At 36.1% G+C, this 27870-nt stretch overlaps 1 protein-coding gene across 1 annotated transcript; it reads left to right on the top strand.

Moving 5' to 3' along the window:
* The first annotated feature begins 98 nt into the window (after positions 1-98).
* Positions 99-27177, top strand: ZC2HC1A (zinc finger C2HC-type containing 1A). Its single transcript, XM_005426760.2, has 9 exons — positions 99-126; positions 4286-4359; positions 5089-5205; positions 5381-5516; positions 8501-8649; positions 9435-9534; positions 10225-10333; positions 20973-21080; positions 21741-27177. The coding sequence occupies exons 1-9, from the start codon at positions 99-101 to the stop codon at positions 21925-21927; spliced, it is 1008 nt and encodes a 335-aa protein (XP_005426817.1). The 3' UTR covers positions 21928-27177.
* Positions 27178-27870: the final 693 nt, after the last annotated feature.

Here is a 27870-nt window from a genome sequence, read left to right as displayed (position 1 = left end):
AGCGATACTGGAGGCTTCTACTCAATGTAGTGTGAAGTCTATTTACACAACTCCTTTTTCTGTAAACATGACATCAAGAACAAGCCGCTGTGACAGCTATGGCTGTGACTGTGTCAGATCAAACTGGTATGTATTGATGGGTCCCCACGTTGTACTGAGAAAGATAAATAGAACTGGCAGCTTGCCCTTTCTGCTGTAAATCAATTGTGCTATTTGAATATGAGAGAAGAGAAAGAATGAAGTTGTTCTCTTGAAATCTTGGTTTCAAGGAAGTCTGAGCTTATCTATAATTCTGAAAGCGCCGTGATACTGTATAGCTGTATTGTCAGACTTAGTGGTCCACCCAGACTTTACAGCTGAACTCCTAACTTCAAGATGAGAAAGTATAGGCAACTAGACAGTAGCCATACTCAGAAGGGATGTGTGCAGTAACTTGTGTAGGTACAAACCCAGTGATTTGGAAGTAGAGCTGGAGGAGGAGGAGCCCTGACAGGGGCAATTAACAAACACGAACGATAAGATTTATTGTGGTCCTGCTAATAAGCTTCCAGTCTGGTTAAGTTGGATACCCAGCATCATAGTAGGTTGTTCACTGTGTTTTTGTCTGAGACCTGGTCTCAGGAAGGCAGTAGAATAGGATGTAAAGATCAGCAACTTCTGAGCTTATCTTCTGAGCTAATCTCAGTATTCTGTGGTATTCACATAACAATTTTGATAATGTTATCTTTTCTCTAGATGTGTTTTGATTAGTAAACAGTAATAAATATTTCAGTCTTTCTCCAAGTTAACTATATTCATTCATGTTTAATACAAGCATCTAAACTGCTGGTGATTAGTGGTATTAAAGCTGATAAAAAGGAAAAGAAGTGTAGCTGCTGTATGACTAAAATGATTTTAAAAAGCCTGCATTGTTGCCAAATTTACAGACTGAAGAAAAATGCCATGACACTATCTTACTACCAATTTCTATTCTCAGACCAATTTCTCAAGCATATCTTCCTTCTGATTCTTGATTTGAGTGTTCCTTTTTTTTTTTTTCCCTTAACCTCCTCTCTGCAGGGCATCCCAGATAAAAACCATTTCAGTTAACTTTTTCAGGAAAAAAATTGTAGTAGATATCACACATAAATGTCTTTAAAAAAAAGATAAAGCCAAAATTAACTCAATTGCAACTTTCACAATTTTATTCACATGCCTTAATTTTAAGTTGTCAAATTTCATGTGGATAACATTGCTAACCTGTCACAGACATTTCTTTTATGAAAAATCCTCTCTTAGGATTTTTCCTGCTGAAGCTGAGAGTTTCAGCAACAAGACATAAACAATAGATTGTCTGCTGCTGTGGAATGCAACAGGTGGATCTGTGATTGGTCCAGTGTGGATGTTTTGGTTCAGTGACCAGTCACAGCAGAGCTCGCTCTCGCAGTTTGTCAAGGCCAGCTCATTTGTTATCATTCTTTACTTTTCTTACTTAGCTTAGCAGCTTCTGGAAACTCTCTTTTTCTTTTTTAGTACAGTATAGTATATGTATATATCATAAAATAATAAATCAAGCCTTCTGTAATGGAATCAAGGATCTCGTCTCTTCCATCACCCCAAAAACCCTTGTGGCAACCACCACACTAACCCTTCTGTAAGGAAAGACTCATGGACTCCTGGTTTTGTGGTTTTGATTTGTTTGGTTTTTGGGTGTTTTTGCTTTGAAAGCGAGGAAAATCACAGAGGAATTAAGCTGAAGGGGTGAGTGTGCCCCATCATAAAGGACACTTGGCTTCCCATTTTCAACAAAACTTCAGGAACTTTCATTTTTTAAAAATAACTTCCTTATGTGCTTTGGGTCAGTGATTTGTGTTACATGGGAGGTGTTGGCAGTAGAAATAGCTCTAGGCAGATGTGATTACCTGCCAGCACCAGGGGAAGGTGGGAATGCTGTGAGGAAATCCAGCTCTGTAAATGTAGCTGCACTAAGTGGTAATTGGCTTCCTTGTGCTTTGGTATGTCGCATGTAAATACTGCTCATTCAGGTCAGCAGGTCTCAAGTCTGCCTCTTTTCATGTGGAATTTAAACACCAGCTCAAATTCTAGAACACAGAAGAAAACTGTGCCATGTGTAGCTTCTTTTACTAAGGCAGATATTTGAAAGAATTCTCTTCTCAGCCAAATTCTTAATCGCATACTCTATACCTTGTGTCAAGACCACTAATTCTGATTTATTTCAGCTAATTTATTGGAGACACAAACAGTGTCACTGCATATTTTTGGAAAATGTCTCTCCCACTTGTTTCTGCAAAGCTGAAGGTTGTATCAGAATGATGTCATAAAAAGAAGTTGAACTCTTTAGCAGAAGTGAGTTTGCAGTGATGTAGGTTATTTTTAAGAGTGCTAGGGACTCTGAAGAATGAAGTAATAAAATAAACAAATCCGTGCATATTTTGTATTTTTGAGTGGGCTAATCGAGAAAAGGTTAAAATCATTGCTGCTTACCCTTCATTCAGATCAGTGGTGAGGGCAGGTTCCCAGCCATCTAAGCTTTTTACCAGTGTTCATGAGCTCAGGCTTGTGGATTTAAGAAAACAGATCTATGGAAAAAATTTCAGACACGATTTCTTAAAAAAGAGTTTGAAAAAATACAGTTAAAAAACAAGTTCATAGTAAATCCTTATTGCATTCAAGCACACTTAAAATGCAAGAATAGAAAAAAACCAAGATTCATCTGCATGTTTTGCATTTTTCCTACTTCTTGTACTTGTGTAGTTACATCTAAATGCAGAGATATTTAGATGGTACGAAAGGAAACTTGATTATGGCTTCCATTTGTAAAACTTGGTTACTGTAAAACTTGGTTACAGTGCAGTCCTGCTGTGCTGTGGTAAGGAGAGATGTATTCATATCTACATGGAAAAGGTATATAAATTAATTAAAGGTATGAACTAAATGTTTTAAACTGCACTTTTCATGTGATTTATGATTCTTAAAATGCATTGTGCTCCGTAGTATGTTCATACAACTATTACATTGCATACAGTTAGTTACTGGGTATGAATTTGCTTTAAGTAATTGAAATAATCAGAAATAAACAATAATTGCTTATTGGTAATACAGATTTCACTCAGTTTTAATCTTTGTATTTGGGCAAAAAAGGTTTTCAGTGAGGAGAACCATGGCTACCTGAATCAGTTTGTTTGCTATGAAATATTTAATTAAATTATTTTTTTAGGACTGGTAATACACTTAGTTAGCAAGTGTGCATGCTTAGATGGAAAACAGTTTTCCACTGGGAAGCTGGGAACAAAAGCTGATCAAATCAATGAACATTGCTATGTTGATAACTTTGTTAGTTTAAGATGCTGTTTCACCTAAAATACAAGTCAATTTGAAGTGGTTTTATTTTAATGTGGTGTAAATAGAGGCAATTGTATTGTCTGCAATAGTCAAATTGAGTACAGAGAAAGCTACTAGTACATCTCAAACATAATCCAAATTTGCTGCTTCTTTCTTGATGTATACATGATATAAAAACATCCCTGTATTCCTCTGGTATACTACTAAGTATAATAGATGACTTTTATTGGGAAACCCTGCAATTTTTCCTCTCTGCCATGACTCTGTTGCATAATCCATGCTCTGTAAATATATTTGCTTGCATAGGCCTTGATACTTAGACTTGTTGGTCTTTTGTCTGGTTCTATGGATCTGCTGTATGTCAAATGCGCTGTTTACATTTTTGTTACCAGTGCTTGAATAGCAACATCAGAAATACTGTAAACCATCAGTAATAATCTGAATAAAATATATAGTAAAAATAGCATCAAGACTGTTTTCTTTACAAGAGAAAGTGGAATAGTTTATCTTAGTAGAGCAAAATAAATAATGGAATGTGTCCTTTCTATATGTGATAATAAATTTGATCTTTTCCAAAGACACAGAAATACCCACTAACCAGCTTTATTCTTGGTGTGTATTTGAGCTGTCATTGGGACCTACAAGGGATTTTTTTAGTTGCATATTGATATGCATCCTTTTAAGGGAGTGGAGTTTTGTATTATAAATAAACAGAATTGCTGGTTACGTGTTGCTTGGCCTGACAGCTTCCAAAAGTGCCTAAGGACGTTGGTATATTTTTTGCCTTTCTCATCTGCGTAGCCTCTGCATGAGTCAAGGATGTATACTTTTACAGTAACAAATGTTATTATGGCTAAGTGTATATGAGGTTAGCATTTTTTGAAATAATGTTTAGTCATTAATCAAATTTTCTTAAAGAAGTATGTTTTGTGGTTTTTTTAAGGTGAGGTTCCAGTGCAAACTGGAGATCTGTTGCCATGTAAGATTTGTGGAAGAACTTTCTTTCCAGCAGCGCTGGTAAGTGGTGTGAGCCCTGTTGTCTTTTAGATTTGATAAGCTGATATGAAAGTTAAGCAGGACTTAATATAGCTAAATAAAATAGATCTAGGTGCTTTGTTTTGGTAGGGGTTTTGTGTTTTTTCCCCTCCCAAGTAAGGACTGATTCCAGTTGGCTCAGGTTTGGAGCTCCTTAGAAGGGGTTTAATTTTCTTTTAAGATCCCATCATTTTCTGAAATACAAGCCTCTAAAAGCATCTTTTTTAGGGTTACAGAATCAATCCTTGTCTTCTGCAGTTTTAAGTCTCTGCTAGTAAATAAAGTGTTTTGTTTGCCATATCCAAAACTGTAATCTCCATTGTTAATAGAAATCAGTCTGTCCTTAAATGTGAATATGAACTTCAAACACCTGTGATTTGTTTTGCCACTCAAATGGCCAGCAAAAGCTGCCTACCTATAATCAGTTTTTATGTGCAAGGAGCAAATGTAGATGCCTTCAACTTTTCTTCATTATCACATGTATTTTTGTGACTCTCTATATACATGTGTGAATTCCTGTAGTTCTGTTTTAAGGGTAGTGGCTGGCATAAGTGTTTGAGGGAAAACAGTCTGAGCTTATTCATCAAGAGTTGAGGGTTTTTTGCAATTTTTTTTATCAAGAAAGAGGGAAGTAATGTGTTAATAAGTTCAATAAGTTCTGTTTTCAAAACTAAGTTCTGTATTCTCCTTTTATTTTGCTTCTGCTTACAGAAAAAGCATGGACCCATTTGCCAAAAAACTTCTGCCAAGAAAAGAAAGACATTCGATTCCAGCCGACAGAGAGCAGAAGGAACTGACATTCCCACAGTAAAACCTCTTAAGCCACGGGTATGTTATAATTTACTCTGAATATGAGCATTTTAGGCATACTATATATACATTTTAATAGATCAACTAAGATTTGGAAGAAATCTTAACTATGATGTTATGTGCTAAAATAAGGTGCATACTTAGCTTCAAGTAAAAACTTCAAATATAGAAAGCTTTCTTTTTTGCCTCTTAGCCAGAACCACCCAAAAAACCCTCTAACTGGAGACGAAAGCATGAGGAATTTATAGCAACTATACGAGCAGCCAAAGGACTTAATCTCAAAGACGGTGGAAAACTCCCTCCACCACCTCCACCATCATATGACCCTGGTATGTAAAACAGTCAAGTTCCTTAGAGATTTTTCTTTAAGTTTAGACGAAGAAGTTTGAATTGAAAAGAAATTTGTTGGAATGCAACATTCACAGGTTCTTGAAGATGACTTACTATCCCTGTGCAGATGCTGGATTGTGACTTTGGGTCTGGCTGTGTAATCTACATGCTGTGTAGATTTCAAAGCCTGTGACTTTGTTTTTAATGTGTGGGAAGATAGCTGGGGCAAATTTGCAGGTTGCTACTGTCTTGTAAACCACAGGCTGGACAAAGTGTTTAATACCGTGTTTGTGCTCACAGCAGTAGCAGATTGCCTTTTTGATTAGCTGACACACACAACATATTTACATTGTGGGAATGCACTTTTGTGTTCTTCAAATGTAATCTCTACCATTTCTTGCTGAATTCACTTTTGGTTTAGTTTATGCCTTAATGCCTCGTGTTTTTGGTATGTGAGATGTGTGGAGTTCATGTTAGCAAGGGCAGGATGGTCCTTGGGTATCTTTGAACTGAGACTGGGTAAAGTGTTCAAGCAGTTTGATGTGAATGAGAAGGAAATATACCTTTCATTTAACTTCTGAATAATATATTTCTTCCTCTTGTCCTAAGAGCTAAACCATTTGATTAGCAGAATGGCTATTTCCAGAAGGATTGGGAAAAAACATATGTTTGCTTCTGCCTGTCTCTGTGGTCAAGTGAGGATGTGAAGTGTTCCCTACCCTGTTTCTTTGCTGAAGATGTGTTAGTCCAGCATCAGGATTGTAATGATGCATTCATTCTAAGAGGCTGTATTACTCAGCATTTTGTACTCACAATCCTGAAAAGCCATATAGCTAATTTTACAAAGGCCATCTTAAAGCCAATAGCAAATGCTGTGGATAAGAATCACAAGGCTTGATCATGGAAAGAATCACTAATAATCTATGTAGCATATCTACAATCTGTCTAGTTTTAGCTGTTAGTCTCCTTGCTTCAATCCTACTGCAGTGGGTTAGACTTAGGAAGAGGAAACCTGGAATGAAGAGACCATTCACAAAATGATCAGTGCTTATCCTTCTTACAAATAGAGTAGGAGCTGCTACTGATGCTCCTTTTCTACTCATCATGTAGGAGTGGGAATATTGTGAACATACCATGTGTATCCCTCCTCTCCTACTCAGCTCTGTCTTGGGCATGCTTGTCTCTAACAAGCAGCAAGGCTTTTTCATTTAAATGGAAAGAGTCTCATATTCATACTTTCGACTTAACTGCTCTGAGCTGGCAAGTATTGCTGCTTCTTTCATCTCCTCTTCCACTTTTTCTGAGGAAGTGCAGAATGGCCTCAGATTAAGGACCTTAAGTCACCCTGAGCTTGACTGTGTATGTGTACTGCTCAAATTAATTACAAATTAATTTTGATTAATTTTTGTTTTATAAAGCTTACATTGAATCCTAGAGGCTCTTATGGACAGTATGAGCAGTACTTTCAGAGAGCCAAGTGTCTGACTGGCACTATATGTTTTACAAAAGGATGAAGATACAATTCTTGATTCCTGAAAGTATACATTCATCCTCTCTAGTCTGATACATTTGTGGGCTTTGAAAGTTTTCTGCAGAAATTGAGCTCTGCACTAGCCAGAAATGGCATATTATCTAGGGGCTTTCACAGCTGCTTAATTTTTTTTTCTTTTTCTTTTAGTTTCTTTTGAATAATTTTTGTTTGACTACATAGCTATTACAGTTCTGTTTCTGATTTTTTGTCTCTTAAGGTGTAGTTGATGTTCAAGTGTTCTGGCAGTAGTAGAGTATATGTAAAATAAATAAATAAAAAATCATTGTTGTTACCCCATGAGATTCCCATACTTCTCTGTGTTCTTCCTCTGTACTTAGCTCACACTTCTAGGGTCACAGTTTGTGGTTTGATGGCCATTACGTCATTTAACTTACTCAAAACTGTTTATAAATATTTAAAGGAACAAGTATTTAAGCCAGATCTACTGCATTTGGACTAGTAACATGTAATCCAAAACCTATTTTAGATTTTATTATACCTAATTGTAATTTTGGAGACAATGACTGTTGAATTTAATCTCATTTTCTTCAATTACGTTTCTAAAATGACCTAGAAATACACTAATTTAACCTGCTTTACCGGTGTCAAGCTTTTTTGATGCTTGCATGGTTTTGAATGGTCTAATCTGGGGCATGCAGCATTAATATATCTGGGCATTGAAATACATCATCAGTATGCTGGAAATACACACCTTAAAATATAGTGCCCTTGGAAAATGATATGTTTAGACTACAGTTTCAAACAACTGTGTATCTTTTAATATTTTAGGCATTTCTGTAGCCCTTTCTGTTTTTTCCCCAATGAGAGTAATATTTCCTGTATGTAATACTGATTGCAATGTGACTAAATTAATCTTGCAGAGGTAACGTGGCCACCAGTTACTTTCTTTTGCATATCTCTAGAGATAGCTCCTTATTTTGGCTGATTTTCTTCTGATTCTTTTTATTTGTTAAATTTCTGATTTTTTTTATAATGACCACTTCCAGTATTGCAGTTAGTATTTCTCAATTCTTTCAAATTTGTCAGAGGAAACAGATTTGTTGTCTTTTTCTGCTTGTGTGGGAAAGGTTTTAGTGTATTCCCTTATCTTGAACAAACTGAACTGTTTGTGATTTTTTTTGATTGTTTGTTTGTTTAGCTTCTTCTCTACTTCCTTCCAGCTGCTCTCTGTGCCATGTCCCTTTACCTCTTTGGCTACCTTCTCTGCAGAATAGCATCACTTAAAGTGTTTCTGATTTTGCTTAGGTTATTTCTAATCCTCAGCTACTCTTATCCATCAAATGAGAATATCCTTTTACCTAGCAATCTGTATTTCATTTTCAGATTCAAAAAGCCATCATTTCCCCTGCAAGGGAGGCTGGTCTTTAAAAGACTTTAAAACACTACCATGTTTAAAACAGATCATTAATGTTATATTTCTATGTTTTTAAGATTACATTCAGTGTCCATACTGTCAGAGGAGATTTAATGAAAATGCAGCTGACAGGCACATCAATTTCTGTAAGGAGCAAGCTGCACGTATTACTAATAAGGGAAAACTGGCAGCTGATACCAAAGGGAAGCTTCCTACTCGAACTCAGGTGAGCTATAACACTTTTCTTAACTTGTAACTTGCATTCAATATCAAATTAAGCTGGTTAAATAGTGTGTTACTTTTAAAAAGAATGAACTGTTTAATTCTGTAATTTTATTATTTGCACTCACTGAAATTAGACACGAAGCATAGATGAGGCTTTTGCTTTCTTAAACTGCAGGGATCCATAAGTCAGATGGCAGCAGCTGCAAAATAAAACCAGTGATAAATGTAATTGAGAAATGTGTAAATGACAAGTAAAGATAGCAGGAGGAAATAGAGATGCAGTTTTTGTAAAAGAAGTTGAATTTCTGTTGTGCTAGTTTCTAAATTCAGTTGAAGACTTGCTTAAGGGGCAAACAAAGGTACCTGACTACAGGACAACTGACAGCAGTATTGTGGCTAATTAGAGGCTTTAGAAGGATTCAGGTGTATTACACAGTATTTTGAATTAGTGCAGGGACTAGTCCAGACCACAGGTGAAAGTAAGATTTGGATTTGAAACACAAAAATAATTCTACCTTTGAGTATTCGCTTTTAAATTAATTGGTAATGAGATGATTCTTTTAATCTTAACAAAGCCACTAAGTTAGGGAATGTTTCCTGCTAGTATCATCTGTAAGCATTAGAAAACTGACTATCAGAAACCATTTGCATGTTCCCATACCAGAAACAGGTTACCTGGTAGGAAATCATCCTCTGTTCTCCCTCAGTACCTGAAAGAACTACCTGTTGTGTTATATAGATAGCTTGATTTAATTGCTTAAATTTCTAGGTTGTATTTTGTTACAGTACAAACCTGCTCCAGTTAAGAAGATGCCTTCTGTAGGATCCACACCATCACCATCGTCACGCTTACCACAGCCAAGTGGTGTTAGCAAAACCGTTGTAGGTATGAAATGGATGTTATGAATTGTTCCATGTCTTTTCTAAATAATAATTCTCAAACTATGCAGTAAAAATTGATCATTTATTTGATATAGTGGTCTGTAAAATCTCATTTAGAATAAATTTGGAAGGGGCATTGATTGCCATCTATCTAAAAAGACTCTTGAGCACTTAGGATTCTGGTTTATATACCGTGTCTTTTTTTTTTTTCTGAATTGGATATGAAAAATCATTTGGGGTAGTAATGCATGATTGTATCGAAAACTGATCTCCCTCATGCTTAATTCTGGAACTAATTTGTCTGCTGAATATGATCATAAATTGGTGAAAATACATAGTCAAGGCATGTATATTAGAATGATGCAAACAGCAGTCTAATTTGGGTTTCAGATATCATTGGATATCAAACACGTTCTATTTGTACATACTTTGACTTTTCTTCCCCCTTTTTTCCTGAGCAAGTAATTGAGATACAGTATGTTTCCTTAGAATAAAATACTATATCTCAATTACATATTTTCTGTACATTTCTTGAAACTTTTTTTTTGTATTATCTTGATACTGATTCATATCTCTGTATTTCTAAAACTCTTGTTTTGAATTTTGCAATTAATTTTTTTAAATAAATTGTATAATTTCAACAGCAAAATCTTACATTTTCTTTATATTTTTATGCTTGCTTTTCAACTGCAAGGTGTCTCTTCAAGTAAAGCACTGTCTTCATCTGGATCCAGTGGGAGCAAAATTCAGACGTTATCACCAGCTCATAAAAACTCACCGGGAACGGTGAACCCACAGGCAGGGTGAGTTCCATCTAATGTTGGCATTTGTGCTTTATTTCATATTTATGCTGTTCTAGTTCTAGAAGTCTCTGTGGTTTGTTTCACTTACTTTTTATTTTTTTTCCTATAAGCTTCAGAAGTACAGTGTTTTGTATTAATCCTTTATCTGTAAATATAGCTAATGTTTAAGGAACATTGGAGAAGGCAAAGGTTTTATCAAGTTGATATAACAACAAAGGACATCAAGAGATAAAAATAAAATATACTAAAAATGACAGAATAGGCAGAGGTGGTTGGAGTAATGAATTTTTTCTTGGTGAAAGTGAGGGGTCTTAAAAAAGCAGAAAACATTAGGCATAATTTCCTACACTGCATGGAAATATAAGAGGTTTCTGCCATAGACTACAAGGCAATTGTGACAGGATCTTCTCTCTTAGCACAAAAGGATGGAGACTTTCTCTTTTCCCTTTCCTGAGAGGCAGCAAATGAATGAGCACAAATAAGACAAAACCAGTGCACTTACAGCAGCAAGAAGTGCTACATGAAGATTATTGGTGTTCAGTGTAAGTGCTGGTGTGATCAAGGCTGTGACTCATGCTTTGCTGGAGGGGTAGACATTTCACAGCATGTCATAGAGAAATCTCTGGAGGGGATTGAAGAAAAGTAGTGCAATTCTGCAGAAGTTTGAAGAGCACTAAGGAGCACTGAGAACACAAAACATAAAAGGAAGTGATTGCAGTTGTAACATTGGTGATTGAAAAAGATTTATTTCTATAAAAATGAGTATCCAATTGATGAAGACAGTATAATGCAAAGAAAACCAATGTCTTAAGCTCATGAGGAATTAAAAGGACATTTTGAAAACTCTTGGGGTTGGACAACAGTTACACAAAACTAGAGATTTTTAATTGATCACTCTTAAATTTTACAGGTTATGCATGAATATGAATTACAGCTCTGTCATGCTTCCCTCCTAATGTCCTGTCGGATCAGGATTCAATTCTGTCCCTCCCTGCTCTGTCTACTCATGATAACTCTTTCAGACACAGGTCACATGTAGAGTCCATGAGGTTGACAGATGTCTTTCTTTTTTTATTTCCCCCCTCTCCTGGTGTCTCACTAGTCTTTGGTCAGCTTCACAACCATTTTTAGGCATCTGTGCTGTGACTGTCAGAAAATCTCAGGCCCTTGCTCACTGATTTTCTTTATTTCTCCATTTTTTACAAGTTGAATTAGCACCTACTGATGAGTGGCAAGCAAGCAGGTCTGCAAATCACAGTAAAAAAAGTCAGCTGAACTAATTTGAATGCATGTTTCTGAATCCAGTAGTGTAACCCAGCTGTCTGGGAAAGGTTTTTTCCTGTTGAACATTCCTGATTGAAGTCTGTATTTGTCAGTGAGGATGCAGCAATTTTGGTCTTCACTTGTTAACAAGGAAGTTCTCTGTAATTTTACCAGTCAGTTGTTTTGCAATAAGCATATGAAATTCAGTAGAAAACAAACCCTCTTATGTTCCAGCTGTTCCTCAGAGATCAGAGGGGCTGAGTGCAGCTTGGCTTAATTTCTGATCATAACCAGTTAGGCACTATGGCTGGTTATGTTCAATAAGAACTTTTGCAATTCCAGATTCACATATAATGTAGCTTATTGAAGCAGCAGATCATTGACTCTTGTTAGATTGCTGGTGATAAATACAGTAGATCCACAAAATGTTGTATAACTGTTCCCAGCTATACTCTTGATGCAGCCAGAGGCACAAATCTTGCCAGAGAGTCATCCCTGCTTTGGGGAGGGGAGGGAGAAGCAAGGCCGTTGTCTATGAAGTAAGGTCATGTTCTCATACTCTAAAAATGGAGGATTTCAAATACTAATTTTAGACTTTTTGGAAAAGTGGAGGTATGACTATAGTCAAATATAATTGCTTACCAGTTACTGTGATCCTAGTTGGTGGAGAAGCAGCTTTTTTCTCATTTTCATATTGCTGGGTGCATTTTTTCTATATATTAATTACCTTTGGATACCTTTGGCTGAATTGGTTGTAACAAAGGCAGCACAGATCCCTAATAATTCAGTATCATCCTCCACCCAGGTGAGGGAGTAGTGAAGACCACCTGACATTACTCCTGTCAGCATGTTACCACCTCACATCATCTTCCCAAAGGAGCAGGTTTGTTACAGAGGCTGGTTGTGCATGGCTAAGGTGGAGTGAGGCTGATACCAAGGTCTGGGTGCACTCCTGTGCTTCACTGAGATACCATTGGGCTGTGAGACCTCTGCCTCACCCCAGCATCATTCAGTTGTTAAGCCTTGCTCCAGCCCAGTGCAAGATAAACAAGTGGCTTAGCTCACATTTGTGCTCAGACAGCCTTATGAATTCTCCACAAACTTACAGCATCTCTGTTTCTTGACATTATAAATCTGGCAATTTTCCACAGTTGCTTACTGGACTTTGTTTTCAGTAGTCTTCCATCTTCTCCTCTGTTGCTTGGAGAAGAATCTGTGACACAATGAAGCCAAATAGCAGCTGGGGAGATGTTTGCCCGGGTTCTCCCTGTTTATGTATTCTGCTAAGTGCAAATAGATGGCTTCTGGCTGGCACAGCTCTCAGATAATGATCTCTGCTGAAAGACAGTAAGTGTTAGCTTGGCTTACAACCTCAATTGCCTACAGAATTTCCAGATTTTAAGAGTATGAGTGTGATGAGTGTGTTTCTGCCTGCAGTCCTTCGTATTGCTCTAAAAAACTTGTTGTCTTCTGTTTTCCAACTTGCCCTTACGGCATTTGCTGCTCATACTAACCAATCTTCCACAGATGGCTGTTGCATGTGCCTCCTTCCTAAGTGTTATATCTGTGACCTGGCATTTCTTTTTTTAGCTTCATTGTATTCACTTCTGGGGACAAATTTGTCAGAAGTTATATTGAAGCAAAGAGGTGTAGGAGCCAGTTACATCATGAAAAAATTAGATTTGTCAGATTGGTCACTGGTGACAATTTTGACCTTAATCATCTCAACTTCTGCCTTAGTATTGGGGCATGAGGGGGAAATACGTTGGGTTCTGTTGAAATACCTACAAAATTATACCAAAGCAGGGATAGAGATGCTAACAGTCAATATCCTGCATGAGAGTGAAAATAATTAATACTGCAGTGACAGATTTTAAACATTAAAACATCTTATAATTTAGGGTATAGATAAATGCAACTAGAATTACGTTCTAGAATAGAACAACTTCTGAACATTACCCTTCAGTAGGATTAAATAAGATTTATTTCTTTTACTACATTTATGATTTAACCAGTAGAATGAAGCCTTAGTGTGAGATCTGGGATTCTGTTACACTGAAGTCAGACAGAGCTTATGCTGGAGAATAAGATGTTGTGCTCTTTTGAATTGTTAGTGAAACAATTTGCTGAGCAGTGTTGTGTGGGGTTATTTTTAATGGCAATCTTTTAAATGGAATGCTAGGAAATAACTTTTTTATTTTCTCCTTAACAAATATTAAAGAGCCTACACACGTTATTTTGACCAGGTTAAATTCCAGGTTTTCCTGTAAGAAACAATTCCTGCAGGTTGCAGTAAGGGAAGCTGTAACTTCAGTGGTTTTTTAGATATTACTTCAGTGTGCAACCTTCTATCTTTGCCCAGATTCTTGTAATTCTGGATTTTCCCAGAGACGTAATAGAAGAAGGGCTTAACAGTAGAATTACAATTCTATTGTGCAATATGAAGGATGAATTCTGTGTACCAAGTGTTGGGGACACCGCTGCCTTCTATTGGGCCGTGGTCGCTGCTCGTGCAGGGACGCGCGGAGCGACCGCAGGGGGCGCTGTGCTGAGCGCGTAGTGCCGCCCGCGCCCGGCAGGTGGCGCTGGCGCAGCGCGGGCCGGGCCCGGGGCGTTCGGTCCAGGGAGGGAGCTCGGAATTACCCATCCGTGGCGTGTAAAGCTCGTGTGCAGCACCGCAGCAACAGCAGCAGCAGCAGCAGCAGGCACTTTTACTGTGTACGGGCAGGAGTGGAACCCTCACTATGAATCCTCGCCTGTAAACCTCGTGTGCAGCATCACCGCAACAGCAAGCACTTTTACTCTGTATGGGCAGGAGTGGAACCCTAACTTATGACCTCAGTTATTGTAAGTTATTTTCACTGTGCAGTGTCCTTTTTAAAAAAAAAATGAATTCTCCCATTCTGCTCCCCAAGTAAAGGACTGCTGAGAGAACACAGCACAGTATCATCAACACAAGCTGTGTTAGTAGTGCCAGTCAGGCTTACTTTGTACATGTAGATCAGGATGTGTCAGCTGAGTTCTGCTGTGAGTTTTCTTTTTCTGCCTGGAGAGAGTAAGGACACAGACAGTCGTTCCAGTATGAATCAGATGTTCAGGAATAAAAATTGGGTAGGTTCTTCCTAACCTGAGGGTAAGCAAACAGGTGAACCCCACACCCACATGTAAACTGTTTTGCCCATCAGAACCTGACATTGTTTGTGGCCAGACAGGGATCTTTTGTGTGTACAGATTGTCTGTACACATTTCATTTGTGAACAGTTATATTTGATTGTTTTCTTTTTTTAATGGGACTTGGAAATTATATTTTTTAATATGGCAAATGAACCCTTAGAACTTAATTTTTAATTTTTGTTTTATTTTGGGGATGAAACCTACATTTTAATGTTAATGTTTTCTTCCTGGGAATCATGTCTGCTAGTGACACATCTGCTACTTTCTTACAGCTGAAATACAATATGAACAGCACACCAAATCAATAACAGTAAATTTTAAATTCCACTTACGTGTTTGCCATAAAGCATTTGTAACCTTTAGAAACATTATCTTTTTAAAGCGGTTTGTTCCTTTTATGAAGACTGTAAATTACAGGGCTTTGTTCAATTAAATCAAGATATGTAAGTAGTTGTCTTCAAGATCTTTGCATTTCAAAAGATTCCTGTAGTCATGCTTTTTTTTTCATCAGAATGTGAAAGGGCTTTCAACTTGGGGTTTTTGGTTTTGTTAAGCTGTGAAAGAATACTGTAGTGCTTTGTTTTGACAGTATTATGATGACTTCTAGGATATTTCTTTGATGTCCTACTCAGTATATGCCTGGAGTTCACAGATTATGTTGATAATTTGTTAAAGTTCAAAAATAACTAAGAAAATCCTGTTAGGTTGGAGTATGTGTCTTGCAGTATCAAAGACCTCAGTCTTGCTTCTCAGTTTCTTGGGAGTATGTAAAGAGTATGTATTGGGTCAAACAGGAGTTGATTAGTTTGAACTAGAACATCTGTTTGGGAGGCTATTTGTAGGTTTTACTTTATGATGATAAGATGATAAAAATGCAGAACTTAACTTGAAGATCTGATTTTCTAATCTAAGTTGTGATTTCTGAAAAGCTGGAAGTTTTCCTTATGATGATGTGAGGAATTTTTTATTATTATTTTGTTGGTTGCCTTTTTTAAAAATGTTTTTAAAATTTGATTTTTGACTTTTTTTTTGGTTTGGAAATGTTATCCATAATACTAAAAAAAAGAAGTGTTAAAGTATTGATTGTGTGTATAGTACTATCTATTTTGAATGGGGTTTTTGCTGTTGAAACAAAGCTGGGTTTCTTTCAGGCTGTCCTCTATTCTGCCTTTACAAATTAAAAAAAAAGAAAAAGGAAAACAATTTTCATCTTGCTAATTCTAGAGTTGCATGTATATATCTGTTAAACATTTCTAATGTTTAAATTTATTATGACTTGTAATTATGAGCCCCCTTTTCTAGATGTGTTGTATGACATCATGGAAGCTGTTCTTTAAAGAAACGAAATGTGAATATATTGTGCAGAGTTTGAGAATAACTGGCATTAGTGTTTTGTTTGAAAAAGAATTTTTAAAAATTTATTGGAAACCTAATCCAATGTCTACGAAATCCATTCCTCATCAAAGCAAGAAGAAACCATTTTGCTTGCTGGATAATTAAAGTCTGATTTTTACCTTTTTTTTGTTTTAAGTTAATGGGATTTCTTTGGTAATACAAATATTGAATTGTGAGTATTTTTAATTTCTTTTTTTGCGTAACTTGAATAGCAATATAGCACTGTCCTTATGAGCACCCCTTTATATATTTTAATAGTAAGATGGACAAGTTAGGCCCACCACTGCGAGCTGGAAGAGATGTACAAAGGTTTTATGACACTGATACAAAAACAGACAGTACCATCAAAAGGCCAGATGAGTTGTTGCCTGTAAAGAAGTGAGTATTACAAATCAGTGTGGTTTATCTGATTTGCAAAAATGTTTCTCCTGAGGAGAAAAGTGTGTCCTTGACGAAAATCAGGTTCCCAGTATGTCTTCCATATAAATGCTGTGGGAGAGGAGTAGATGATATCATTAGTATCAGAGGTAAACAGCTTCATAGGACAGGGTAGATGAAGGTTTCCCTCAGATTTGATTTCTTCTGTCAGTGCTTGATTACAGATTAAAAGTAACAAATTTGCGTCTTGATTACAGATTAAAAGTAATTTACCTTTCTAAACCCAAGATAAAACTGATTTGCATGGTGCAAAGCTGAAGTAAGCATTTATGCCTGATAACTATACTGGTTTTTGACAAAGTAAAATTGTAATTTTATTCTCTTAAGGTCAAATATTTCTCTAACTCCTACATCTGTAAGGTAGCTGTGATGGTCCAAAAATATGAGGAAGGCAGACTTTGTAATGAAAGGTAAAGTCTTTGGTTAAGTCCAACTTACCTCATATAAAATTTCTGAATATTCAGAAGTCTTTATAAGATCTAAGTTTGGAAGGAAGGTTATTCCAATTATTCTAACCTTTTAAAAAGGAAATAGATACTAAATTGTAGTTAAGCCTTTGTTGTATTTTGGAAGATGCCAAATACAAATAGACTGTGTTTTAATATTCTGAAAGAGAAATAAGTAATGAATTATGTGGCACATACATGGAATATATTGCTTTACATAGTAGAAATGTGTCTGAATCTCTTAAAGCTGTAACCAAAGCTATAGTATCTTTGAGACAGGGGCTTTGGTTTTGAAGAATCAAAAACAGTAAAAGGAATGGGAGCTCTTCTTAGACAAACAGAATTTCTTTGTTTTTATTTGCTCCTTTGCATGAGTTGTTGGTTAGAGTTATAAATCCTGTGAACCATCAAAAATTAGCTCAGTTTTTCATTTTGTAATACATTATTAAGATGTTGAAAATTTAGCTTTGTGGATTATTACAATTGCTTAAAACAGGCCCTATCCATAGAGCAGTGATTTGATTTTTCTTCTCAAGAAAAATTCTTTAAAAGTTATAGGCACTTCTTCTGCTCTTCATACAATCCTGTTGTTACTCAAGTATCTACTTAGTTCAAGAATTAAATCTGCCTTCCTGGCAGTAAGTTATTCAGTATATTGCATGCCAACAGCATTCAGCAAGTGTGAATAGTTCCTAAACTTTCTTAAATTGAGCATAGCAGTGTGGATGGTTGCAGTTTATGGCAAAGGTTTCTGGACTTTGGGACTCATGCCATTAGTCAGCAGAAAGTTATTTATGACTTTGCACAGAACTATGAGCTGTTATGGGTAACACTGGCAGCCGTCAAGGATATCTGAAAACACTCTGTCTAAGAGGCAAGATTTATGTATCAGTGTTTTATGATAGAATTCAACCAAATCATACATGCATGCATAGAAAAATACAGGCTTCTTTTACAAATTACTTTCAGATTTTTATTTTGCAAGCAGTGGTAATTCAACTAGATGTACAACGTGAGCTACCTTAGGAAGGGAAGTCACTTTCAATCTTACTTCTTTTAAAATAGAAAGTGGATAATAAATTTCTTTGGATTATGTCTAGATTTTAAGAATTCCAGCTGGTATTCGTACACAGCCTCATCTGCTGTCCGGCTCTATTCATACTTCATGTGATACAATGTAGAGCAGGAATTTATGTATCTTTTCAAAAACAAAACACAAAACCCAACCAAACAGGAAAAACAACAGAAGTGGACAAGGATATAGAAAAGGCAGAGATGGAGCAGATCAGAAAAAAACAAGCTGTGGTGGGACAAGTTGAAATAACCAAAAATACCTGACTTTGTTGGAAGGCATGTGTCTCTAGAGATCAGATTGCTACTTAAGGATGCAATTTCAACATTTGTCACCAAACATACATGAAATCTGATGCTAATTTTATGTCTAGATTTAGGCTGAGTAAAGTTGTAGACAATGGCAGCCTACTCCTTGTGTTCATTTGCTCATCAAAAATGTCAGAAATCACAGAATATGTAAGATCGGAAGGGAAGTTTCTGGTCTGAAAATGTATTTTAGGCTTCTTCAATATTTTTAGAAAACTTGTTGTGGAAAAAGACTGCAGAAATATGCAGAAAGCTGTTTTTAACGATCTTGAAATGAAGATGTCCAGTTAAACCTTTAATGAGTCATGTTTTATCTGTTCATGAGACTTTGCCTCCTTTATACAGGGTGGACTGTGCACTTTGAATGTGGCTTTTCAGTATTTCAATGTCCTGCCATCCCCAGCTCAGTCAGTGGCCTGAATGCTGTATTAAGACACTGATTTCTCTGAAATTTATTTAGTATACACCTAGTACAAAAGCACCATGTCAATTTTCAGAGTACTTAGTGAGATAAGGGTGTTTGATAGTTGAAATACAGGGAAGAATAGTGGACTGGTTTTCACATCAATTTCTTTCAAACATCCGGAACTCCTAACATGATGTTCAGAACTGATTCAAAGTAAACTCTGAAGAGACTTCAATTTAAGAAATTAATGCTGTTAGTTTTGAAAAAGTCGTATGCTGATCCCAAGGTGAAAATGCAGGGAAAACTGAGTCAGGAATAATTTTGAATTTTTGTTTTCCAATTACTTTAAGCTGTCTAAACAGGAACTGAGACACAATTCTATTCTTAGCTTCATTGCCTGATCATCCCTGATCCATGATGATCCCATAATGTTTCTGTGTGTGCAGCTGATTTGTTCTTTATATGCTTTTCTGTCTTCCATAACAGGTAAAGTTACAGTCTTTCTCCTATAGACCTCTAATGAGTTTCACTGTTATAAGCAAAGGTCTCTCTTCGCTGTATAATGAGATAGGGAAAATAGCACAAAATGAGTATTTAGCATCTGTACATCATAGCGGTGTAACTTAGGTTACATTTAGAACTTTTGTTCTAGAATTCTGTAACTTCTGAAAGACTGACAAAACTTCTACTAAGTTTAATTCTGATGTAGCTGATGTAGTGCTTTTCAGTCTGCACAATATTTTTTTTCAATTAAGTTCATCTTTAAAATCTCCTTGCAAAATAAGGGGCCAGACAGGGAAACTAATGGAGAAGGTTAAACTTGAATGCTTTAGTTAGATATAATTTCAATTTAAATAATCTTGCATTTAGTTGCTGATTTCCACCTTTGTGCTTAATTATTTTATCACTTCTCCACTGGTTGAAGTGATAGAAGGAGCTGAAAAGCTGTCTTTATTCCATGTGCATGACATGAAGGGAGAAATGTTTTATGCAGCATGTCTATAATTAAGGAGTTATTACATGTTCCTTAGTTGTGTCAGTGTTGCATTTGAAGTTACTGGAGTTGAATGTATTTCCTTATATGTGGTTTGAAAACCAAACCAAGACCAGACAGTTTATAATTCTTAAAGGAGCAGTTAGGTTTATCTGAAGGGACCAAATGGTCTCTTGGTGACTAATTTTTTTTATGGAGTCTTGTTTTAATTTTTTTTAATGTCCTGGAGTGAGTCTCAACTTAAATTTTATTTACGCATTGGTGTTCAAGAATGAGAACAGAAAGATTTGGTCATGCACAAGATGTCATAGTCTGAAAATTTGCCAAAGAAGAAGAAATCCCAGTGAATTGTAGTTCTTTTGAGCAATGATGAAAACTTCTGTCCTTGATCACTAATGATAAAATGATGCCCCTCCCAATTTATTTTTCTAGAACTCCTCAGATTTTTCAGGGTATTCTGGTGTTTCTGTATTCATCAAAGCCAGCAGCAAGATGTTCTCAGTGTTTGGGATGTGCTGATCATTGTATACTGACTTCTCATAATACTCATGAGTCCTGAGGGGAGCAGTTTCCATATCTGTGTGGTCATACTATTGATCCCAACTTCATGAACACTGTGACAGTTTAGAAAAAATTGAGGCCCTAATGCCCACCTGGATACACTTTCTTTCTTCTTCTATTTATATTCATAAATATAATTGTTCTTTGAACAAAAAGGATTTACATCATTATCCGAGAAGAAAATAAGTCTTGTTCACTCACTTCACATTGGTCACAAAGTATTGAAAATATTATATCCTTTCTACAGATCTTAAACTATTAAAACCTGCAGTCATCTGCTGTCTATTTTCCTAAAAGACCTGCCAGTCCTAAAAAGCGACTTACAATTTGTCAAGGTAGACATTAGAATGTACTGAGCAACCAATAATGCAGGATCTACCTGTTAGGAAGTGAGATGAATGAACAGGAAGATCCTCGGTCTGCTGTTGGTAGGAAATGAGTTATTTTTCATACAGTTAACTAATGTGTAGATTGATGCACTTTTATGTATGTGTATATATATACATATATATTTGAACATGCATATTCTTGTATGTATTTCTCTGTGTGTGTATAAAGCATCAGATATTTCTTCTATTTCAGAGGCGCAACAAAAACCCGGACATCAACCCCTCCTGGTGTGGCAAGAGCCATGAGCACGGGTGCTTTGACAAACAGAAGGAAAACTAGTAATTCAGACCTTCACTTAAGGTAGCTTTTGACTTTGTGGACTTTGTCATTGATAGAGCCTTCATTAAAGGGGATTACCTCCTACAAAAGAGGTTAGGGAATGTATTATTCTCTGCAGTTAATAGATGATCAATATTATTTGGCTTGTATAAGGTGCTCAATATATTTTGCATGTTTATCATCTGACAGTGCACCTTTCTTATCAGCTGTCTCATATGTGCATTTCCCTGTTGGAAATGTGAAAAACTGCTTGGGAGCTGTTGAAAAAATAGCCAAATATTATTTCAGTAGGAAGTGAATTAAATCTGCATGCTAAGCACACAAATTGTCTTGCCCTTTTAAAGGGTAGAATGAAAATTGTATTGTTGGTTTAGTCTTCCTTTTTTGACAAGCTAAGTTTTAAGTTTTCAAGCACTCCAGGTAATCTTAAGTTGTCAACGAAATATTTGATCCTGCTCCTAAAATTCTGGTGTTTTTTATTTTCTTGCAGGGAAGGTGGGTATCTGGAGATATGTGTGGGAGCCTGGGTAGCATTGTATATGAAATATACCACTGTATATAGGAAGTGAAGGAATTAAAATGACAGTAACAATAACTATATTCATTGCAAGGATTATAATAATTTTACATTGTTATACTGAACTGATTTACAGAGAATGTTCTTCATTTGGGAATTTTCAGGTCCGATGGGAAAACTGGGTATGACAATGGAGACTGCCCATCCTCAGTGAATGGAGGAAGTGCAAAAAGCAGTGAAGGAATTTCACCTGTACAGTTGTCCAAGTTCTGCCATGAATGTGGAACAAAGTATCCAGTGGAATGGGCGAAGTTCTGCTGTGAGTGTGGAATTCGAAGAATGGTTGTGTGAACACATTCTTTACAACAGAAAGAAAACAAGAAATTGAAACATCTGCTATGTACTGTGCATGGAAAGCTTGAGTACTCCATCCAGTTAGAATTCATGCTGCAAAAGTCAAAACATCACTTTGTAATTTTCTGAGTGCAATCTTCTGGTTACAAAGTTATTTATAAACAATGATATATACTGTATATAAAATAGCAGCTACCTAAAACTGTGCCATTCAAAGAATTACTCTTTACTGTTTGTTGAAAATATTTAAAAGTAAGGTAAAAATGCTTTAAGTAACTTAGGTAGCAGAAGAGGTTCAATGCTATTTTTCTTTGTAAATCCTGCTAGGCAAAGGATTTTTTGAATCTCTTGTGTAGGGTAATGCTTACCTATGGGGAACTAGCCATGAACAACTTGGGCTTCAAAAGTTTCTCTGTGGAGGCATTTCTTTCATCTGTGACAGTAACTTAGATGCTGTGTTCTAAGTGAAAACAACATGAGGAACTCCTTATAAATTCCTAGATAAAAGTGTAAAAAGTTCAGGTCTTTAATAGTAGTATACTAATTGGACTTTCCAGTTGCTTCCTAGGATTTTTAAAGAATCAAAGTGGAAAGACTTCCTGAGAATTTTCTTTGCATCTAAGAAGAAAGTCAAAATTTTCTTTTTGTGGCTTTCAATGTTCTGTTTTTCAGTAAAAACATGTTAATATTTTTATGTGTTTATAAGGAAAAATATGGTATTAATTTTATTATTATTCATTTTATTAAGTTCCTTTTGTTTCAAAATACTTGTCTTCCTCCTCCTGTGCTCCACCATGCCTAGCATATCTAAAGGTGTTGTGCTTTGTCCTGTTTCCAAAGGTCCTCCTAGTTTTTTTTCTTTTCCCTCATTTCCTCAAGCAAAGTCGAAGTCTGTGCTTATCCTACCTAAATGTTGAACTCTTATTTTGAAAACAGCCTTCTTGATGTATCCAATACCAAAAGAAAAAAATAGTTATATAAAAAGGAATGCTATTAGAGCAGTAGATCTTGATGTATGTAGTGAGTCTTTTTTATTCTTATTCCTGTGAAAATAGCACAGCTTACACATGTGAATGCATAGGGGAGTAACTGTGCTTCACTGCTATCAATACCTGACTTTTTTTTTTTTTTGCAATTTTGTGTATTTCTGATCTCAAAACAGCAGTTTCTTCAAGTTAGTAATAGACTTCACATTAATCCATTGGGAAGAAGGGAGAGACTCAAAGTTGATGGGTTTTTTACTAATTACAAAGTAAATTAGTAAATTACACATTTACTAATAAAACCATTCACAAGCCAAATCACTTAATTTGTATCTTAATGTTGTAATTTATTTTGTGAAGTTTTGCTCTGAAGTACTTGCACCATCTTCATTAGGCATGACAGAACAATCTGAAATAACTGTGCCTTTCCCACGGTAAATGCATTTTTTGTCAAAAAACTGGTACTTTCAGCTCACAAACACCATTAGTTTCAATTAATTTAATTTCTTTCCAACTTAAATATAATGTAGTGTTCCATGGTAGTATTATGATTGTTGCTTACATTCTCAAAAATTGTGATTATCAATGGGCCAAATTTGGACAAAAGCATGATGGAAGAAGAACAACTTCAAAGCAGATACCAGTCTAAGAGTGAGTGATTTAAGAAACTCGATGTAGTCATGTTGCAGGCCACAAGCTATCGATGTTTTGAAATTAGTTCAGTGAATGTCTTGCACTTTTTATACAATTTTTTAAAATAAATTATCCTTCATTCAGTGTACTCTTTTCACAATTGGTATAAACTGGCTACTGAGCATGATAGGATGGATGACTGGTAATGATACTTAGAGCTGACAAATCCTAGCCAGCTTATTTTCTAGGAGTTTAGATTCTAGGATCCGTGTTATGGCACATTCATGTCTGTATTTGGAAAAACTGGAATTCTGCATTCCTTCCATAGGATAAGCCTGCTTTGGAAAATGTGCCCAGGACTTGGGCCATGGAGGTCTGCAGACTGATGTATTGTGAGCTGAGAGTCCCACAGCAAAGATACCAGTCCAGAATAGGTTTGATTGGATAGTGAATCTACTCTTGCCTGATGAATTTGCAGTTTCTTTCCGCTGGAAAATGCATTTTTCCATTTATTAAAAATGCTTTCTACAAAGGGAATGTTTAGTACAGCATTAAATACCTTTCAGATTTTCCAGGATTATTTTAACTGTAGGAAAAAACATATTGACTCTTTCTCTTTTGAATTGTAGGTGGCAGATCTCCTAATTTCAAATCAATACTCATACAGTTACTGTATTTCCTGCTTTGTGAGCTGTTTGTGAGATTCTTTGCTTTCGATGCAGCATTTAGTAAATTACTTGAGTAGCACATCATTTGCTTCATTTACACTTATGTGATTTATCATGAGGATTAGATAGGGAATTAACCTGAACAGAAAAAAGGTTTTTAAGACTGATCTTTTTATCTGGCCCTAAAAAGAAGGTCTATGAAACATAATTGACTATTGATAGTAAAACTGGATAATGTGTATGTGTTGTAATCCACAGTAAATATAAGCAGACAATGAAATTCTTTTTGACTGTGTAGTTTGGTGCTGTATGGTAAGACTTACAAGGCCCAATATGTTTTGTGTTTATCAACTGGTTTTGTTACTGAATGACATAGGTTTCTGAAGTCTGTGATGTTACAGACCCTAGCCTGTATTACTCAAGGTATCAGCACAGATCGCTGTAATTCCATCTCAGTGGATGTTTGTACAAAACAGTGGATTGGTTTTCATAACATCCCCAAAGAAGCGAATGTGGGAAACAATTTTGTTATTTTTAAAGAAAAAAAGTTCAGGGAGTTGGACTGAATTTTCAATCTTTAGGGCAAGAGGGTTTGGATACAGATCACCAATAAATTAAATTTGGGAATTTCCTGACACATGTAATATACTAGTCTTCTCCACACCCTTATGCCTTGGTTTTCATGGGAGGAAAAAGTATGAACTATGCACTGTCTGTTTATAGTGAAATTTAGTGATGCAATCGTTGTGATGATTCCCATACAAATGTATAACCCAATGACAGATTGACTGTCTGCCATTTTCTCTTCCTAATGTTCTTACTAAGGTTCTTCCATTCTTTAAAGAAGGTGGGGGGGTAAAAGGTCAACAGTAAAATTCCATTTAAAGAAACAAGAAGAGGCTGGTTTTGATGTTTGGCCTGAGGGAGTTTGCATTCCCATTCTACTTTCGTGATTTTCTCTTTTACAAAGGACCTCTCTGTGCCAGGAAGTAGTGCAAGATCATTGGAACTATGCTGATAAAAGTGCAATGGAGTTATGAAAAATTCTAGCTTCAATAGTAAAAACAGCATAGCATTAAAGCTTAATTGCTATATGATGTACCTTACACAGGCTTATATTTATGCATGATGCCCACACCCTAGGTAGTTTCAGAACTGGAATCTCCAAATATGCAGCAATTAAAATATGTATTTATATGAATAGTTAGTCTTACACACCACTGCAGGGAGGTGGGCACAGGGAAGGGCTTCACCCCCATTTCAGGTTGTAACTATGAAATGAACATATAGGCAGAATTTTTCAAATTTGCCAAAGAGACTCAAAGAGCCCTTGAACTCCCTGGAGGGAGGGGGAATGCTCCACCTGAGCGTTCCCTGGCTGGGAGGGCATCAGGCAGGGGGAGCTCTCCTCGGTGCTCCAGCTCTGAGCCTCTCCTGCATGCTGGGGCAGCAGCTGCTCCAGTGCAGCCACACATCCTGTGCCTTCACAAGAGGGGAAGGCACAGGGTGTATTGTAACACCTGACCCAGGCTTTATGCATCATGGAAGTGCTCTGTCATTTGCAAGGGTCTAGCTCCTAATTCGCCATCACAGCTGAGAGCTGGTGCCTGAAATGCAGGGAGAGCATTTCTGTGATGCCCGCTTACCAAGGCGGTGGGAGGAGGTATGACTGCAGTACTTTAAATAAACAAGATACGTGCACACTGATGTAGACTGTGTGAACAGTCTGCATATAAAATAGAATGGTATTGTCTATGTATTACAAAGGTCGCAAGAAGTGCTAGTTTCCATCACATAGACTTTGTATGTCTGCAAAGAACAAACCTGTTATGAGTGTTTTTAATCTTGGCTGAAGAAATTGTGTTTAGTAAGAGCACTTTTTTCAATTTTACTTCTATCCAGTTTGACTAAGCTATGAATAGTTAAATGGGTTGTTTGAGAAGGTGGAATCTTCATCTTTGGTAAAATTTGTTTCAGTGACTGGTGAAAATAGTTTAATTGCCTTTCAAGTACAGCTTATTCCAACTTGTGATTGTTTTGTTGCTGGTTGATTTGGTTGGTTTTTTTTCCATCTTGCTAAGTAAGGTTTGAGTGACCTAATTGTGTTGTTGGAAGAAGTGTTAGGTAAAAGACTTCATTAGCTGAATTCAGTAGTTACTTGGTTGATATTTTCGTTCCAGTATTCACAGTATAAGAGATTACTCTTGCATACTAGTTAATTTTTTGGTTTGTTTTGGGTTTGGTTTTTTGGTGTTACATCAGTCCAGAATAATATACATTTCTGGAGGATCCTATTCAGTTCCATTCTACTTCAGCTTGCCAGAAAACAGCTTCTTCATATTTTCTCTTAATAGGTGTTTGTTCTTTACAAAAATAATCAATAGGGAAATTATATTTTCCTAATTTAAACATTTGAGTCTGCAAATCAAATGCTCAGTTTAATATGTCTGAATACTGAACACACATTCTAAAGAGAAGTGTGTGGTTTACTATAGTTCTGTATTTCAGTTTGGCTTTCTGGCACAGCCATGAATGGATTTGGGTGGGATCGGTAAAATGCTGAGTACAGTACAACTGTTACAAAACCTACTTTATATGATTGCTTTAACTCTTGGTGTTCATCCTTCATAGGACACTTAAATGTTTCCCTTCATAAGTTTATTTATTAATGTTCTGTGTTTTTAAATCGCGTGTTCATTCATGTGTTGGACGTGATTAATTTTTTCACCATTGCATTTATTATGTTTGCCTTGCGCCTCAATACATGGAATATTTGTTTGTGACCATCCAGTGAGTTGTTTTTTTTGCCAGAATTCCTTGATTTTTTTGCCTCTTATTTTGTATATTATGTTTATTTTAAAGTGTCAGTTCTGTTTTAATTAATAAATGTAAATCACCACCTAATGCTAATTTGGCACTTGTTAACAATAAAGCAAATATGCCAGTAAAGCTTCTTGTGATGTGCAATTTTTTGTAGTCAAATGTAAAATTATCTTATATAACATAGCATACAGATAGGTAATATAATTTCAGTCTTATTAATATTGTGATGTCTGATCTCAGGATCAAAGAATAGGGTTTTTTAATTGAGTGAGATGAGATTTGGATTCCTAAGTCACCTTGAAAAACATACCAGATATTGAAATCAGTGTGATCTGCTTATATAAAGTTAACCCTCTATCTCCTCTATTTCTCCAGCTATACTGAGAATTTACTTTATGTAGAGCCCATCACTGTGACATCTTTATTATTTCTTTTTTTTCTTCTTCTTCTTCTTCTTAATAATAAAACTGTAAAGGATAGTTAGCTTGGTCTGGGTTTGTTCTCCTTCATGACACTAGAGCACTGTTGTATTGATGAAATTATTAAGAAAAAAAGGAAGTTGTTTATATTTTTCTTTGGAGGTTCATTTATGTAAGCAGAAATTACAATAAGGGTTTGGATTGTGTTTTTTTTTTTTTTTTTGCTAAATATGGATGAATATAGATCAATACCTCTTATCATTCATTTTTTTAGGGGAAACTTCCTTCTACTGAGCTCTTTAATGGACTTGGAGAGATATAGATTTGAAGGGTAGACTATTCAGTGGCAAAGGAATCAACTCAATGGATACAGCTGGAAAGTTGTGGTCAGCGTGTCCATGTGTCTATGTCCAG

The sequence above is a fragment of the Geospiza fortis genome, unplaced genomic scaffold (assembly GCF_000277835.1).
Source record: "Geospiza fortis unplaced genomic scaffold, GeoFor_1.0 scaffold25, whole genome shotgun sequence".
Taxonomy (NCBI): Eukaryota; Metazoa; Chordata; class Aves; order Passeriformes; family Thraupidae; genus Geospiza; species Geospiza fortis.
Note: the sequence above shows the minus strand (reverse complement) of the source record. Positions and strands in the feature narration are given on the sequence as shown.